Source organism: Coregonus lavaretus, assembly GCF_964263955.1.
Source record: "Coregonus lavaretus genome assembly, contig: HAP1_SCAFFOLD_759, whole genome shotgun sequence".
Lineage (NCBI taxonomy): Eukaryota > Metazoa > Chordata > Actinopteri > Salmoniformes > Salmonidae > Coregonus > Coregonus lavaretus.
Window position 1 is genome coordinate 1 of NW_028166726.1, and position 19,201 is coordinate 19,201.

Below are 19,201 nucleotides of genomic sequence, written 5' to 3' on the forward strand. Positions count from 1 at the left end.
TCCAGGAGAGACAGGTAAAGACGTAGGTTGGAGCAGGTCCAGGAGAGACAGGTAAAGACGTAGGTTGGAGCAGGTCCAGGAGAGACAGGTAGAAACGTAGGTTGGAGCAGGTCCAGGTGAGACAGGTAGAGACGTAGGTTGGAGCAGGTCCAGGAGAGACAGGTAGAGACATAGGTTGGAGCAGGTCCAGGAGAGACAGGTAGAGACGTAGGTTGGAGCAGGTCCAGGAGAGACAGGTAGAGACGTAGGTTGGAGCAGGTCCAGGAGAGACAGGTAGAGACGTAGGTTGGAGCAGGTCCAGGAGAGACAGGTAGAGACGTAGGATGGAGCAGGTCCAGGAGAGACAGGTAGAGACGTAGGTTGGAGCAGGTCCAGGTGAGACAGGTAGAGACGTAGGATGGAGCAGGTCCAGGAGAGACAGGTAGAGACGTAGGTAGATAGAGGTGAGATAGCCAGGTGAATCAGGAGAGTGACTTACAGCGCAGACGAAGCAGGTGTCGTGCCAACTGAATCCCAAGGCCTCTAGGAAGCGGTCCCCAGCATCAATCTTAAAGTCACAGCCATGACACTTAGTGCCAAACATCTTCTCATAATCTACAGGGAGAGGGAGAGAGAGGGAGAGGGGGGGGGTGGAGGAGAGAGAGAGGGGGGGGTGGAGGAGAGAGAGGGAGAAGGAGAGAGAGGGGGGGGTGGAGGAGAGAGAGAGGGGGGTGGAGGAGAGAGAGAGGGGGGTGGAGGAGAGAGAGAGGGGGGGTGGAGGAGAGCAAGGGGGCGTGGAGGAGAGAGAGGGGAGGGGGGGGTGGAGGAGAGAGAGGGGGGGGTGGAGGAGAGAGAGGGGGGGGTGGAGGAGAGAGAGAGAGGGGGTGGAGGAGAGAGAGAGGGGGGGGTGGAGGAGAGAGAGAGAGGGTGGAGGAGAGAGAGGGGGGGTGGAGGAGAGAGAGATGGGGTGGAGGAGAGAGAGATGGGGTGGAGGAGAGAGAGATGGGGTGGAGGAGAGAGAGAGGGGGGGTGGAGGAGAGAGGGGGGGGTGGAGGAGAGAGAGGGAGAGGGGGGGGTGGAGGAGAGAGAGGGAGAGGGGGGGGTGGAGGAGAGAGAGGGAGAGGGGGGGTGGAGGAGAGAGAGAGGGGGGTGGAGGAGAGAGAGAGGGGGGTGGAGGAGAGAGAGAAGTTGAGAGGGGGTGGAGACAGAGAGGAGAAAGAGAGAGGTTGAGTTACCATATTCATCAGCAAAAATGTTTTCCCTGTAAGGTTTTGGCCTGAGAACATCAACGGATCAAAGAAAAAAACAGAACGAAAAAGAGGGATGACATCAGTGATGATCCTGTATGTAGGGAAGGGATGACATCAGTGATGTTCCTGTATGTAGGGAAGGGATGACATCAGTGATGTTCCTGTATGTAGGGAAGGGATGACATCAGTGATGTTCCTGTATGTAGGGAAGGGATGACATCAGTGATGTTCCTGTATGTAGGGAAGGGATGACATCAGTGATGTTCCTGTATGTAGGGAAGGGATGACATCAGTGATGTTCCTGTATGTAGGGAAGGGATGACATTAGTGATGTTCCTGTATGTAGGGAAGGGATGACATTAGTGATGTTCCTGTATGTAGGGAAGGGATGACATAACGTAAAAAAATCAGCTAAACAGATGTTCCCATATGAAGTCATCATCTATGGAAGCAGTAGCTGTGGATATCTCACTGAGAGAATCTGTCCACTCCCCCCAAGGCTGTGAATGTGTGTACATGTAGTTTAACTCATTCTTTCTCTAAGTACCTCACACAGTTTTCCTTGTTGTTGATTGAAAAGTTATAACGTCAACATGTAAGGCAACACACAGACACCTCTCTCTAAGCCTCACCTCTCTCACGGTAAGGTTCTCCCTCCTCCATATAGAAGGCCCGGTTCCCACACACAGACACCTCTCTCTAAGCCTCACCTCTCTCACAGTAAGGTTCTCCCTCCTCCATATAGAAGGCCCGGTTCCCACACACAGACACCTCTCTCTAAGCCTCACCTCTCTCACAGTAAGGTTCTCCCTCCTCCATATAGAAGGCCCGGTTCCCACACACAGACACCTCTCTCTAAGCCTCACCTCTCTCACGGTAAGGTTCTCCCTCCTCCATATAGAAGGCCCGGTTCCCACACACAGACACCTCTCTCTAAGCCTCACCTCTCTCACAGTAAGGTTCTCCCTCCTCCATATAGAAGGCCTGGTTCCGGATGGGGCTCTTACAGGCAGCGCACATGAAACACTGGACATGGTAGGTCATCTTCAGAGCATGCATGATCTCCTACACAAGAGGAAAGAAAGGAAGGAAGGAAGGTGGTCAGGCCTCAGCTTCCACGTGCATCCTGTCCTGCTAACCTAGGTTGTGGTCCACATTCCACAGTATTATCATGGATGATGGTAGACATTTACGTTTTTTTTTTGTTTTTTTTTGCATACGCTCTTATCCAGAGCGACTTACATGAGCAATTAGGGTTAAATGCATTGCTCAAGGGCACATCGACAGATTTTTCACCTAGTCGGCTCGGGGATTAGAACCAGCGACCTTTCGGTTACTGGCACAACGCTCTTAACCACCAAGTTACCTACTAAACTAGCTTGTGGTCCACATTCCACAGTATTATCATGGATGGTGGTAGACAGACACGGTAGAGATCTTACCCCTACGATGACCTTTTTGCATTTGGCACAGTTGGGAGCGTAGCGGTTATCATAACACTTGGCGCAGAAGACTGAGCCCCGCTCCTCAAAGAATCCTCCCTCATCCAACACCACCTTACACTGGGAACACCGGAACTCTTCTGGGTGCCAGGACTGACCCAGCGCCACCAGGTACCGGCCCCTATACACACAGACAGACAGACAGACACAGGCACACACAAAGTAAACACCAGTTAGATAAGCCCAGCTGGGAGTAACAGAGTTATCTACTGTAGCTCTCTGTAATGGAGCATAGTGATCCTACCATCACAGACATGACTTACTGGATGAATCCACTTAACTGTTCAGATGGTGTCAGGTCGTTCCGGTTTGAGAGACAACGGGTTATTTTCTATAGAATAATGGGTTTATATAAAAAAGACCAAGAGAGTGTTCCCTGGTCAGGTCACATGGTCAATGAAATCAGGGCCTAGCAGTTCAATGAAATAAATACAGTCTATTATGAAATTTACATTTACGTCATTTAGCAGACGCTCTTATCCAGAGCGACTTACAAATTGGTGCATTCACCTTATAGCCAGTGGGATAACCACTTTACAATATGTTTATTTATTTTTTCTATTTTTTTGGGGGGGTGGGGTAAGGGGGCTCCTATCCCAGGTATTATGATAGTCTATGGAGTTTATTCTCTTTATTCATATAGTGCAGTACTTTTTCATGTAGGACTCATGTAGGAACAGCAGTTGCTGTATTGACCCGATAGGGGGCTACTTTGACATTCAGGGTTTTGGTCAAACATTTTGCAATATATAAAGGAATTGGGTGGCATTTCCGGCTTGGCTGGCTCTAGTGTTTATAGATATAACAGACAGTGGGCAGTAGTAAATAAAGGCCTTGGCGTTATTAATCTAACAGACAGAGGGTAGTATAATCATATGGTTCCCACCTAATGATCTTGTTGCAGGCTCCACAGAGAGGGGTCCTTCCACTGTCCTCGGGTGCCTGCTGAGCTGCCTGTAGGATAGAGGAGCGGTTCTGCATGGGCGTAGGCTGGGCCGGCTGTCTGTGCTGGGTCAGAACCGTACTGGTCTTATCTGGGGCGTAGCGGTCAGCGAATCCTGGGTCGGTCACCCACGGAGGACGCACCTTAGGACCAGAGCTGACTGGAGCTGGCGTCCTAGAGGCTGGGGAACCCAGAGAAATGTATTCATTCAGCACGTCAAACAGGTAGACTCATATAGCATATTATAAGGAAGTGTGGGATTATATGGATGCTTATAGCATGTTATGATGCATCTAACTAATACATATTACCAGCATCCCTGGTCATTTGAACTCTGAACTGTAGTAACTCACCATCAGGTTTGTCCGCTGCCTGGGTCTGGGCCTTGGCAGGTGACACAGAGGCCTTGACGCTGTGGAGAAACACACTCCCTTAGGAACAGGTGCTATAGGGTTACCATGGTGACTCAGAAGAGATAGAGTGGCAGTATTGGCTGACATCATCATCATCATGACACCATTTTGGAGTGATTTCTGTGTGCATTTTTTAAAATCGAAGGAGCATAATGGAATAGTGATTGAGAGGATTGCTCCTTAACTTCACATCTCTCTGTGACTATACCACTGCTCATAGAAAGTGGACTGGGAATTGTTAACATTTACATTTTAGTCATTTAGCAGACGCTCTTATCCAGAGCGACTTACAGTTAAGTCATGTTCCTCCAAACAGCTGTGACTACTATCCTGCTGTATGTATCATACTACTTCTATGACTGAAGTCTGGAGAGCAGGAGTCAGCAACAGGACACACGTTTTTGTTTTTTGGCCCCCCCCAAAAAAAAACAGACGAGGAGAGGCGAGGCAGGAGAGATAAGAGGAGAGACGAGGAAGGGGAAAAGAGAGGAGAGACGAGGCAGGAGAGAAGAGGAGAGACGAGGAAGGGGAGATGAGAGGAGAGATGAGAGGAGAGATGAGGCAGGAGAGATAAGAGGAGAGACGAGGAAGGGGAGATGAGAGGAGAGACGAGGCAGGAGAGATAAGAGGAGAGATGAGGCAGGAGAGACGAGGAAGGAGAGATACGAGGAGAGACGAGGAAGGATAGATAAGAGGAGACGAGGAAGGAGAGATACGAGGAGAGACGAGGAAGGTTTGATTTGATTTGAGGAGGAGAGGAGAGGAAGGAGAGATAAGAGGCTGAAATGTGAACTTTTCTGTGCCTTAATAACTAACGTGTATGCCATCTGTAAATACAAATACAATTGTTAAATTACGAGCCTAGTTGGTTTAGCCACAGAAAAAGACAGGAACCTTCCCGCTAGCCATGATTGGCTGAGATAATGGATGGGCTGGACATGCCGAGAGATGAGTTGGGATTGGTCTGCCATGTAGCACGCTTCTGTCTATAACATGAGCTGCTCAGTATGTGTAGATAATCCTTGCTACCGCAGCTTTTTTTTTTAAGATATGGAGAACTGCAAAAGTGTTGCTACTTCTCTCAACAACATTGCTGCCCTGAATTTAGCAGGCGCTATCGATAAAATATTTTTTATCTGGACACTATTTTTGATATTGCTACTATGCAAGTAACCATTTCACTGTACTGTTTACACCTTCTGTATCTTGTGCATGTGACAAATAAATGTTGATTTTATTTGATATAGTGTGTTTTTACCAGAGACAGTAATGTGAAGAACAACATGACCTGTACCAATCAGATTAGGATATAGGACCAGATAGTCTTTATACTACAACATGACTTGCACCAGTCAGGTTAGGATATAGGACCAGATAAATAGTCTTTATACTACAACATGACTTGCACCAGTCAGGTTAGGATATAGGACCAGATAGTCTTTATACTACAACATGACTTGCACCAGTCAGATTAGGATATAGGACCAGATAAATAGTCTTTATATTACAACATGACTTGCACCAGTCAGGTTAGGATATAGGACCAGATAAATAGTCTTTATACTACAACATGACTTGCACCAGTCAGGTTAGGATATAGGACCAGATAAATAGTCTTTATACTACAACATGACTTGCACCAGTCAGGTTAGGATATAGGTCCAGATAGTCTTTATACTACAACATGACTTGCACCAGTCAGGTTAGGATATAGGACCAGATAAATAGTCTTTATACTACAACATGACTTGCACCAGTCAGGTTAGGATACAGGACCAGATAGTCTTTATACTACAACATGACTTGCACCAGTCAGGCTAGGATATAGGACCAGATAGTTTTTATACTACAACATGACTTGCACCAGTCAGGTTAGGATATAGGACCAGATAAATAGTATTTATACTACAACATGACTTGCACCAGTCGGGTTAGGATATAGGACCAGATAGTCTTTATACTACAACATGACTTGCACCAGTCAGGTTAGGATATAGGACCAGATAAATAGTCTTTATACTACAACATGACTTGCACCAGTCAGGTTAGGATATAGGACCAGATAAATAGTCTTTATACTACAACATGACTTGCACCAGTCAGGTTAGGATATAGGCCCCCAGATAAATAGTATTTATACTACAACATGACTTGCACCAGTCAGGTTAGGATATAGGACCAGATAAATAGTCTTTACACTACAACATGACTTGCACCAGTCAGGTTAGGATATAGGACCAGATAAATAGTCTTTATACTACAACATGACTTGCACCAGTCAGGTTAGGATATAGGACCAGATAGTCTTTATACTACAACATGACTTGCACCAGTCAGGTTAGGATATAGGACCAGATAAATAGTCTTTATACTACAACATGACTTGCACCAGTCAGGTTAGGATATAGGACCAGATAGTCTTTATACTACAACATGACTTGCACCAGTCAGGTTAGGATATATGACCAGTTAAATAGTCTTTATACTACAACATGACTTGCACCAGTCAGGTTAGGATATAGGCCCCCAGATAAATAGTATTTATACTACAACATGACCTGCACCAGTCAGGTTAGGATATAGGACCAGATAAATAGTCTTTATACTACAACATGACTTGCACCAGTCAGGTTAGGATATAGGACCAGATAGTCTTTATACTACAACATGACTTGCACCAGTCAGGTTAGGATATAGGACCAGATAAATAGTCTTTATACTACAACATGACTTGCACCAGTCAGGCTAGGATATAGGACCAGATAAATCGTCTTTATACTACAACATGACTTGCACCAGTCAGGTTAGGATATAGGACCAGATAGTCTTTATACTACAACATGACTTGCACCAGTCAGGTTAGGATATAGGACCAGATAGTCTTTATACTACAACATGACTTGCACCAGTCAGGTTAGGATATAGGACCAGATAAATAGTCTTTATACTACAACATGACTTGCACCAGTCAGGTTAGGATATAGGACCAGATAAATAGTCTTTATACTACAACATGACTTGCACCAGTCAGGTTAGGATATAGGACCAGATAAATAGTATGTATACTACAACATGACCTGCACCAGTCAGGTTAGGATATAGGACCAGATAAATAGTCTTTATACTACAACATGACTTGCACCAGTCAGGTTAGGATGTGGCAGGGCTTGAAAACTATTACAGACTACAAAGGGAAGCACAGCCGCGAGCTGCCCAGTGACACAAGCCTACCAGACGAGCTAAACCACTTCTATGCTCGCTTCGAGGCAAGCAACACTGAAGCATGCATGAGAGCACCAGCTGTTCCGGACGACTATGTGATCACGCTCTCCGTAGCCGATGTGAGTAAGACTTTTAAGCAGGTCAACATTCACAAGGCTGCAGGGCCAGACGGATTACCAGGACGTGTACTCCGAGCATGTGCTGACCAACTGGCAAGTGTCTTCACTGACATTTTCAACATGTCCCTGACTGAGTCTGTAATACCAACATGTTTCAAGCAGACCACCATAGTCCCCGTGCCCAAGAACTCTAAGATAACCTGCCTAAATGACTACCGACCCGTGGCACTGACGTCTGTAGCCATGAAGTGCTTTGAAAGACTGGTCATGGCTCACATCAACAGCATAATCCCAGAAACCCTAGACCCACTCCAATTTGCATACCGCCCCAACAGATCCACAGATGATGCAATCTCTATCGCACTCCACACTGCCCTTTCCCACCTGGACAAGAGGAACACCTACGTGAGAATGCTATTCATTGACTACAGCTCAGCATTCAACACCATAGTGCCCTCAAAGCTCATCACTAAGCTAAGGATCCTGGGACTAAACACCTCCCTCTGCAACTGGATCCTGGACTTCCTGACGGGCCGCCCCCAGGTGGTAAGGGTAGGTAACAACACATCTGCCACACTGATCCTCAACACGGGGGCCCCTCAGGGGTGCGTGCTCAGTCCCCTCCTGTACTCTCTGTTCACTCATGACTGCATGGCCAGGCACGACTCCAACACCATCATTAAGTTTGCCGACGACTCAACAGTGGTAGGCCTGATCACCGACAACGATGAGACAGCCTATAGGGAGGAGGTCAGAGATCTGGCCGTGTGGTGCCAGGACAACAACCTCTCCCTCAACGTGACCAAGACAAAGGAGATGATTGTGGACTACAGGAAAAAAAAGAGGACTGAGCACGCCCCCATTCTCATCGACGGGGCTGTAGTGGAACAGGTTGAGAGCTTCAAGTTCCTTGGTGTCCACATCACCAACGAACTATCATGGTCCAAACACACCAAGACAGTCGTGAAGAGGGCACGACAAAGCCTATTCCCCCTCAGGAGACTAAAAAGATTTGGCATGGGTCCTCAGATCCTCAAAAAATTCTACAGCTGCACCATCGAGAGCATCCTGACTGGTTGCATCACCGCCTGGTATGGCAACTGCTTGGCCTCTGACCGCAAGGCACTACAGAGGGTAGTGCGTACGGCCCAGTACATCACAGGGGCAAAGCTCCCTGTCATCCAGGACCTCTATACCAGGCGGTGTCAGAGGAAGGCCCTCAAAATTGTCAAAGACTCCAGTCACCCTAGTCATAGACTGTTCTCTCTGCTACCGCACGGCAAGCGGTACCGGAGTGCCAAGTCTAGGTCCAAAAGACTTCTCAACAGCTTCTACCCCCAAGCCATAAGACTCCTGAACAGCTAATCATGGCTACCCGGACTATTTGCACTGCCCCCCCACCCCATACTTTTTACGCTGCTGCTACTCTGTTAAGTATTTATGCATAGTCACTTTAACTCTACCCACATGTACATATTACCTCAACTACCTCAACTAGCCGGTGCCCCCGCACATTGACTATGCAACGGTACCCCCCTGTATATATAGCCTCCCTACAGTCACTTTATTCTATTGTATATATAGCCTCCCTACTGTCACTTTATTTTTACTTCTGCTCTTTTTTTTCTCAACACTTTTTTGTTGTTGTTTTATTCTTACTTTTTGTTTAAAATAAATGCACTGTTGGTTAAGGGCTGTAAGTAAGCATTTCACTGTAATGTCTGCACCTGTTGTATTCGGCGCATGTGACCAATACAATTTGATTTGATTTGATTTGATTTGATATAGGCCCCCAGATAAATAGTATTTATACTACAACATGACCTGCACCAGTCAGGTTAGGATATAGGACCAGATAGTCTTTATACTACAACATGACTTGCACCAGTCAGGTTAGGATATAGGACCAGATAAATAGTCTTTATACTACAACATGACTTGCACCAGTCAGGTTAGGATATAGGACCAGATAAATAGTCTTTATACTACAACATGACTTGCACCAGTCAGGTTAGGATATAGGACCAGATAAATAGTCTTTATACTACAACATGACTTGCACCAGTCAGGTTAGGATATAGGACCATATAGTCTTTATACTACAACATGACTTGCACCAGTCAGGTTAGGATATAGGACCAGATAGTCTTTATACTACAACATGACTTGCACCAGTCAGGTTAGGATATAGGACCAGATAAATAGTCTTTATACTACAACATGACTTGCACCAGTCAGGTTAGGATATAGGACCAGATAAATAGTCTTTATACTACAACATGACTTGCACCAGTCAGGTTAGGATATAGGACCAGATAAATAGTCTTTATACTACAACATGACTTGCACCAGTCAGGTTAGGATATAGGACCATATAGTCTTTATACTACAACATGACTTGCACCAGTCAGGTTAGGATATAGGACCAGATAGTCTTTATACTACAACATGACTTGCACCAGTCAGGTTAGGATATAGGACCAGATAAATAGTATTTATACTACAACATGACTTGCACCAGTCAGGTTAGGATATAGGACCAGATAAATAGTATTTATACTACAACATGACTTGCACCAGTCAGGTTAGGATATAGGACCAGATAAATAGTCTTTATACTACAACATGACTTGCACCAGTCAGGTTAGGATATAGGACCAGATAAATAGTCTTTATACTACAACATGACTTGCACCAGTCAGGCTAGGATATAGGACCAGATAAATAGTCTTTATACTACAACATGACTTGCACCAGTCAGGTTAGGATATAGGACCAGATAAATAGTATTTATACTACAACATGACTTGCACCAGTCAGGTTAGGATATAGGACCAGATAGTCTTTATACTACAACATGACTTGCACCAGTCAGGTTAGGATATAGGACCAGATAAATAGTCTTTATACTACAACATGACTTGCACCAGTCAGGTTAGGATATAGGACCAGATAAATAGTCTTTATACTACAACATGACTTGCACCAGTCAGGTTAGGATATAGGCCCCCAGATAAATAGTATTTATACTACAACATGACCTGCACGTGAATCCTTAAAGATATGGGTGGGGCTTAAGAGGGTGTGAACGATGCTGAATGGGTGTAGACAAAGAGATCTCCAGTAGGTACCAAAACATTCAAGGGCCATTTTCTCAAAGCAGAGTTACTTTCCCATTTTCCTCAACTGCCGTTTATGATCTACCATTTTGTAGCTCTGAGTCTCTACCTTTATCCAATGTAAAAAAAAAAAAAAAAAAACTTTCAAATGTTGCTACATAAGACCGAATTGAAGTGGTCAGTCACATGTTTAATTTAGGACATCTGATCCCAAGTATTCCTTCCCACTTGAACAAAAAAAGAGACGTGATAGTGTCTCAATGTAAATGAAGGTATGGAATGATTGTTATTTTCAAATACAATCTATTTTTGGGCTTAGTTGTGGTCAATTTGCAGTGTACAAATTATTATTATTGTTATTATTGTTATTATTATTATTATTATTATTATTATTATGATGATGACCCCCCCCCCGACAAAAAAAAAAAAATCGGCCCCTGGCTGAATCAAGTTGCCTACCCCTTCTGTAGAGTTAGTAGCATCTGTTTCAGTAACAGGTGTCTACAGCAAACTCTGGATACAAATTCTCCTTACTACAAACTTGTAACGGCAGAGAGATCAGATATATTACAGAGGAGCGAAAGATGTATTTGTGAAAGTGGTCAGATAGTAAAATAATAATAATTTGCCATTTAGCAGACGCTTTTATCCAAAGTGACTTACAGTCATGTGCGCATACATTTTTACGTATGGGTGGTCCCGGGGATTGAACCCACTACCCTGGCGTTACAAGCGCCGTGCTCTACCAGCTGAGCTACAGAGGAACACATCATCTTCACTGTCTTCTGGTAGTTCTCTATCCAAATGAGACATGATAGTGTCATCATACCGGTTACTACCTTGGTGTGAACAGCAGGTTAAGCGTTGGGTTTGACGTCATTACCAGACAGACGGACTTCGATGTACCATGATTAAGATGCAGACTTCTGTACAGCCGGTTATCTGAGTGCCGACTACCATTTATTCATGTTCTATCCGTTTGCCAAAAAGTGACACCTATATAAAATCTTCTAAAAACAAAAATGTTGAAAATGCACTTTGACATGCAATGGTAGTCTATAATCACCTAGATGAGCTACTGCAGACGTGGATGGGGCTAACTCTAGTGTCAAACACTGAAGTCTAGTGAAAAAAAGATATGGAGACTATTACATAACAGTAGGTAATATTGCATGATAGTACTATACAGTATAACGAGTATTACATGATATAGTATTATACAGTATGAGTATTGCATGATATAGTATTATACAGTATAATGAGTATTGCATGATATAGTATTATACAGTATAATGAGTATTGCATGGTAAAGTATAATGGTCGAGTATCGCTGAGTGCAGTATAGTATTGTGGAGCGCAGTATTGGGGAGTATAGTATAGTATTGTGGAGTGGAGTATAGTATTGTGGAGTACAGTATAGTATTGTGGAGTACAGTATAGTATTGTGGAGTGCAGTATAGTATTGTGGAGTGCAGTATAGTATTGCGAGTACAGTATTGTGGAGCGCAGTATAGTATTGTGAAGTGGAGTATAGTATTGTGGAGTACAGTATAGTATTGTGGAGTGCAGTATAGTATTGTGGAGTACAGTATAGTATTGTGGAGTGCAGTATAGTATTGTGAGTACAGTATAGTATTGGGGAGCGCAGTATATTATTGTGAAGTAACATTATAGTATTGTGGAGTAACAGTATAGTATTGTGGAGTAACAGTATAGTATTGTGGAGTGCAGTATAGTATTGTGAGTACAGTATTGTGGAGCGCAGTATAGTATTGCGGAGTAACAGTATAGTATTGTGGAGTAACAGTATAGTTTTGTGGAGCGCAGTATAGTATTGTGAGTACAGTATTGTGGAGCGCAGTATAGTATTGCGGAGTAACAGTATAGTATTGTGGAGTAACAGTATAGTATTGTGGAGTGCAGTATAGTATTGTGAGTACAGTATAGTATCGGGGAGCGCAGTATAGTATTGTGGAGTAACAGTATAGTATTGGGGGTACAGTATAGTATTGTGGAGTAACAGTATAGTGGAGTACAGTATTGTGGAGTACAGTATATGGGAGTATAGTATAGTATTGTGGAGTGCAGTATAGTATTGTGGAGTGCAGTATAGTATTGGGGAGTAACAGTATAGTATTGGGGAGTAACAGTATAGTATAGGGGAGTAACAGTATAGTATTGTGGAGTACAGTATAGTATTGTGGAGTAACAGTATATTATTGGGGAGTAACAGTATAGTATAGGGGAGTAACAGTATAGTATTGTGGAGTACAGTATAGTATTGTGGAGTGCAGTATAGTATAGGGGAGTACAGTATAGTATTGTGGAGTGCAGTATAGTATAGGGGAGTACAGTATAGTATTGTGGAGTGCAGTATAGTATAGGGGAGTACAGTATAGTATTGTGGAGTGCAGTATAGTATTGGGGAGTACAGTATAGTATTGGGGAGTATAGTATTGGGGAGTACAGTATAGTATTGTGGAGTGCAGTATAGTATAGGGGAGTACAGTATAGTATTGTGGAGTGCAGTATAGTATTGGGGAGTACAGTATAGTATTGTGGAGTACAGTATAGGGGAGTATAGTATATTATTGTGAGTACAGTGCAGTATTGTGGAGTAACAGTATAGTATTGTGGAGTGCAGTATAGTATTGGGGAGTAACAGTATAGTATTGGGGAGTAACAGTATAGTATAGGGGAGTAACAGTATAGTATTGTGGAGTACAGTATAGTATTGTGGAGTGCAGTATAGTATAGGGGAGTACAGTATAGTATTGTGGAGTGCAGTATAGTATAGGGGAGTACAGTATAGTATTGTGGAGTGCAGTATAGTATAGGGGAGTACAGTATAGTATTGGGGAGTATAGTATTGGGGAGTACAGTATAGTATTGTGGAGTGCAGTATAGTATAGGGGAGTACAGTATAGTATTGTGGAGTGCAGTATAGTATTGGGGAGTACAGTATAGTATTGTGGAGTACAGTATAGGGGAGTATAGTATATTATTGTGAGTACAGTGCAGTATTGTGGAGTAACAGTATAGTATTGGGGAGGGCAGTATAGTATTGGGGAGTACAGTATAGTATTGTGGAGTACAGTATAGTATTGGGGAGCGCAGTATAGTATTGTGGAGTACAGTATAGTATTGTGGAGTACAGTATAGTATTGGGGAGCGCAGTATAGTATTGGGGAGTAACAGTATAGTGGAGTACAGTATATTATTGGGGAGCGCAGTATAGTATTGTGGAGGGCAGTATAGTATTGTGGAGGACAGTATAGTATTGTGGAGGACAGTATAGTATTGTGGAGTACAGTGCAGTATTGTGGAGTACAGTGCAGTAAAGAAGAAGCAAGCAGAGAAAGATAAATGACAGATAGCAGGAGGACGGGGTGTTTTCAAATGTTTTATGACAGCAGCAGAAAAAACAAAGTACATATTTATTTCTCTTTCCATTTCTTATCAGAGGGAGGTGACTAAAGAACAAGGACATAGTTCAGAAAATGAAAACAGAAAAAGAGAGCAGAACTCAAAAACACAGAGCTAAGAAAGAGAGAGAGAGTTTAGATCAAAAGAAGGTTCTGGAACTAAACTACAGAATCAGAATAGAACAGGAAGAACAGCCTTAACGGTGCTGTTCCAACAGCTGTGACCCCCCCTCCTCCCCGTTTAGATAACTCTGAGTAACACAGTTTACTATGCGGAACAGGACTACAAACCAGACCTTGGTCAGATACATAACGTCAAATACTGTAGAAGTCTTGAGGCGCACTTGATTTGGATTGCTCCGGGACAATGGGACCAATAGAACAGTCCCAAAGTTCAAACTCCCCCCTGCACCTCAGATATTTGATCAATCAATCAATCAATCAATCAATCAATGTATTTGACGTATGTGTTGGCCCCAGGTCTGCTACAAACACAAGGTGATCCACAAGATGTTATCAACACTACTAACTCATCAACTCAAGGAGAAGAAGTGAATCTGACAGTCAGACAGGCTCAGTATGCAATGGTTCCACGTATGGCTTTAGTGATCATAGATTCCTCATCTTTATTTTTTTTAATAACTTATTTTTTTCTCCCCTCCTCTGTATATCTGGTGTGTTGTCTGGATTATCGGGCTATCGTCGTTTGTCGTTTTAGTCATTGTCGTCGTTGTGAATGGCTATCGATCGCTAGGGCTCCGGCCCTGCGTTGCATGTTGCCATGGTGACGCTCAGGACTTGATGTTGAGGGCGCGTGCGGACCTCTCGTGGTGCCAGTCCCTCAGACGGGCATAACGGGGGCTCTGAATCTCTGTAAGGAACTTTTCCCTAACCACCACGAGAGAGAGAGAAAATTGATAGAGTTATGTCTTCATTTCCTAACAGACAGACAATTCACCACGCAACGGAAATGGTAAAACTACATCACAACTCAATATGGGGACAGAGAAAAGCTACAAAAGTGGTCCTGGAACAACACCTGTATAACTCACACACCAAACCACATGCTAGAGCTGAAAGCAGCGGATGTCCATAACTCAACTGTTGAGTTCAACTAGAAGGTCTTTAAAAAAGGTGAACTCAGCAAGATGAAGAAATCATCATCATCATCATCAACTGTGGCACGCCCACATTGCGAAGTAGGAAGTTTCCTCGTGTGTGTAATGATTCATCTTGCAGAGTGTACCTTTATCGTTAGCTCTAACACACAAGCATGTCAGCATCAGCCGTAACTTTACAGTAACACACAGCCTTTAAACACACAGCCTTTAAACACACAGGCTATACCAGTCAACTGGAGCTTTATAACAGACAGGTTATACCGGTCAACAGGTTGTTTACCTGGCCCTCTTCATTGTCTCATCGTCTGGGTCCTGCACTGAGAGCCAGGAAAAAAACACAATCAGAATGTTATGTTACAAGAGACATCGCTCACTCACTCACTCACTCTCGACCACCGACACTTCTCTCTCCCTCCCTCCCTCCCTCCCTCCCTCCTACGCTTCTCTCCCTCCCTCCTACGCTTCTCGACCACCGACACCCCCCCCTCTATCTGACCTCTCCCTCTCCGACTTACTGTAGTCGGTGCCTGTGAGCTGGGCCAGCATGCGGAAGGAGCGTGACTGGGTGGTGCCTGTGCGGGGCTGCCAATCCTGAGTGTCCTCGATCAGCCTCTTCTTGCTGCGGTCGTTGGGGATGAACATGGGGATGCCATCCACCCGCAGACCGTGCCTAGTACACACCCCACGTCACCACAACGTTAAAATAACATTAACAACAACGTACCATGCCTAGTACACACCCAACGTCACCACAACGTTAAAATAACATTAACAACAACGGACCATGCCTAGTACACACCCCACGTCACAACGTTAAAATAACATTAACAACAACGGACCATGCCTAGTACACACCCCACGTCACCACAACGTTAATATAACATTAACAACAACGTACCATGCCTAGTACACACCCAACGTCACCACAACGTTAAAATAACATTAACAACAACGTACCATGCCCAGCACACACGCAAGTTTCCAACAACGTTAACGTAACAAACCGTGCCTACACACAGACATGGCATTATCACAATGATGAAACCACCATGACGTGAACCCAGCGACGGGCAAGCAAAGAACGATGGCCACTAATTAGAAAACATTACCATGCACTGATTATGCATCCAGCAGATGATCATCCTTAGGGTTTTTAGTGTTGGCTCCTCAAACACACACACACACACACACACACACACACACACACAGACAAACACACAGACAAACACAAGAGCCCTAGATCCCTGGTCAAAAGTAGTGCACTACGTAGGGAATAGGGTGCCATTTCGGATGCAACTCAATATCATATTCAACTGGCATATGTCCTCGAATATGTCCTCTCTACCATGACTGTCCAACACCATGTCAATATGTCCTCTCTACCATGCTGTCTGACACCATGTCAATATGTCCTCGCTAACATGTCTGTCTAACACCATGTCAATATGTCCTCTCTAACATGTCTGTCCAACACCATGTCAATATGTCCTCTCTTTAACCATGTCAATATGTCCTCTCTAACATGTCTGTCCAACACCATGTCAATATGTCCTCTCTTTAACCATGTCAATATGTCCTCTCTAACATGTCTGTCTAGTGACCAGCGGTCAAACAGGCTGGACCATAATGCATCAGTCTCTTACTTCTCGTGTTGGTAAATCTGGTGATCATAGAAAGGTTGATCATCTCTGTAGGGGGGAGGAGGAGGAGGAAGAAAAGGGGCGAAGCGGTAGGAGGAAGAGGAGATGAAGAGAGGAGAGGTAGGAGAGGATGAGGTAGTAATCGACAGAATGAACAACAAATCACAGGAGAAAGAGAGAAATACTGTTAAAGATGAAGAATTCTGAAAAATGAATGATTAGCCAATGATTAATGAACTGTTACTAATACTGCTAGTAGAAATACCACTAATCATTACTGACCACTAGCTCAGCTACTGACAGGAAAACACTGATTTAACATTCAAGTAAAAAGGAAGTAAAGAGAGTTTACTGACTTCTCATCCATCTGCGGAGTGAAAGAAGAGAGGAGGGAAAGAAGATGGGGGGGTAAAAAGGTCAGTTTGGAAAAACAAGATGACAACAGCTTGGAAGAACTTTTCAAATCAACAATAGTTGCAGAGAACAGTCAACAGTGAGGAGACAGAGTTGTTGTGGGATGCAGAGAATCATGCAGTGGGGGTGAAAACACACACAGGCTTTCATTGTTGACGGGTTCTGTCAAAGACACACAGCATGGGGTGTTCTGATGACGCGGACTCAGAGACTTTCACAGAAAACGTGCAGGCAGGCAGGCTGTGTGACACATCTGGGACGCGCATCCAGTGTCCACGGCTTCCTCTCACCTGATCTACAACGGATCCGGTTCAAGTTGACGTCTGTATTGACTGTTCCTAAATTCTAAAACGATTTCTTTATTTTTGCCTTTGTTTAACCAGGTAAGTCATTGAAAACACATTCTCTTTTACAATAATTATCTGGCCCATATATTTATTCCATCAAACGGTGTACAATTCCAATTCGAACTTATTTACGACCAACCGGAAAGTCCAATATGTCCATTGTGTACACACTTCCATAAGGACGCAGTAATACTTTTTTTTGCTTAGAGTCCCCGCTGCTTCTGCCAACCAGCCAGCCACACCCCAACCTGATTCATCCTAGCTAGTGCTCATTAGACTGATGCGTCATGACAGCAGGGTAAGCTCTGTGCAAATACACCAGACCTGCTAGTATACAACATGCCTAGACATTGGACACATTCCCTGCTTTGTGCTGTATCACCCAGCCATGCCAAAACGACCTAGTATACCCACATACTAGATTACTACTGTGTAGTGGGAAAGACCTCAAATTCAAATCTGTTCTTCCGAATACTTTCCAGCAGGGTTGGGATATATTCCATTTCAACCCAGTCAATTCGGGAAGTAAAATTTCAATTTCAATTATCCTCAAAGCTTCTCGATGAGAAACAATTTGAATTGTAATTTCAGTTTACTTCCTGAATTTAAATGGAATTTACCCTAACTCCATTTGGGTCTTTGCGTATCAAAAAAGATGCACGTCAAATTAACAAAATGATATTATAGAATGTTGCATGCGCAAGTCAAGCAGCACCAATCCGGTCAGCAGCACTGTCAACGCTGCACCTGAACAAAGTCACCGGCCACAACGGGTTTACAATACCACGTTGGTAATAAACCACTATCTGTTCGACCAAATGAGAAAAACGTCTGTGAGCATAACAAAATAAGATGAGGATCAAACTATCAGGATTACAAAATGTTAAGGCAGTCCAACAATCTCCACGACATGCAACCATTCCAGAGGCAGGGGAGAAAGGATGGTGATCCTGTTGCTTAGAGTCCCTGCTGCCTCTGCAAACCACCCAGCCAGCCCACCCCAACCTGATTCATCCTAGCTGGTCAAAATACCGAATAACAACCAAGCATTGTGTCAACATTGATGACAGTTTGAGAACTGGAGGAAGGCGGTCTCTCTACTACGTTGATCGGTTTGCAGTATGACAAAGTCACTCACAAATATCTTCCATGTTATTAGCAACTTCTGGGGTAGCTAGCTAGCTTTAGCTTGGTACCTTGCTAGAACCAATGCAACCAGCCTGAAAACAATGACCAGAAAATGCAATCATTTTCAATATTCTTAGCAATGATTTAGAAGTCCATGTGACAGTGTTAGTTAGGCAGCCACTTGTTGTGCTCTTATTGAAATATAACCTCAGTTCATGAAAATAACTAGCCAGCTAGATAACAAACTAGCCAGCTACTTAACCCTGTTGCCCCAAGCTAATGTTATAAGCAACTAGCTGGCTGGCTAGTGGCTCTGACCATCATCAGCCAAATACGAAAACTGTCTTATAAATTAGGGTTATTTTAGATGACGACCCCTAGCTAGATAGTTAGCTATCTAACTATAGCTACTGAAACAGATTGTTGTTTTGCTATGTTTTGGGGGTAGAACATTGTTTGCATCCCCATCAGCTAGCTAGCTTTTGTTTTTGACCAGCACTGTCCCAGTCTGCCTCGTTCGGCAGCGGCAGGTGTACAAGACATAACTTTCCCAGTATCATAGCACACGTATCGGTGAAT

General features: G+C 43.9%; 1 protein-coding gene across 1 annotated transcript in view; it reads right to left on the reverse strand.

Annotated features, from left to right (window-relative positions):
• Positions 1–478: 478 nt before the first annotated feature.
• Positions 479–19,201, reverse strand: part of LOC311114366 (PDZ and LIM domain protein 7-like) — a gene marked incomplete at its 3' end in the record, with an annotated part of 68,723 nt that continues 50,000 nt past the window's right edge. Inside the window, exons 6-12 of the mRNA XM_084189624.1 lie at positions 15,609–15,763; positions 15,374–15,410; positions 4,028–4,086; positions 3,618–3,855; positions 2,672–2,852; positions 2,174–2,294; positions 479–594 (exon numbers count right to left, since the gene is read on the reverse strand). Coding sequence (XP_084045750.1) covers positions 479–594; positions 2,174–2,294; positions 2,672–2,852; positions 3,618–3,855; positions 4,028–4,086; positions 15,374–15,410; positions 15,609–15,763 — 907 coding nt within the window. The remainder of the gene's footprint in view (positions 595–2,173; positions 2,295–2,671; positions 2,853–3,617; positions 3,856–4,027; positions 4,087–15,373; positions 15,411–15,608; positions 15,764–19,201) is intronic.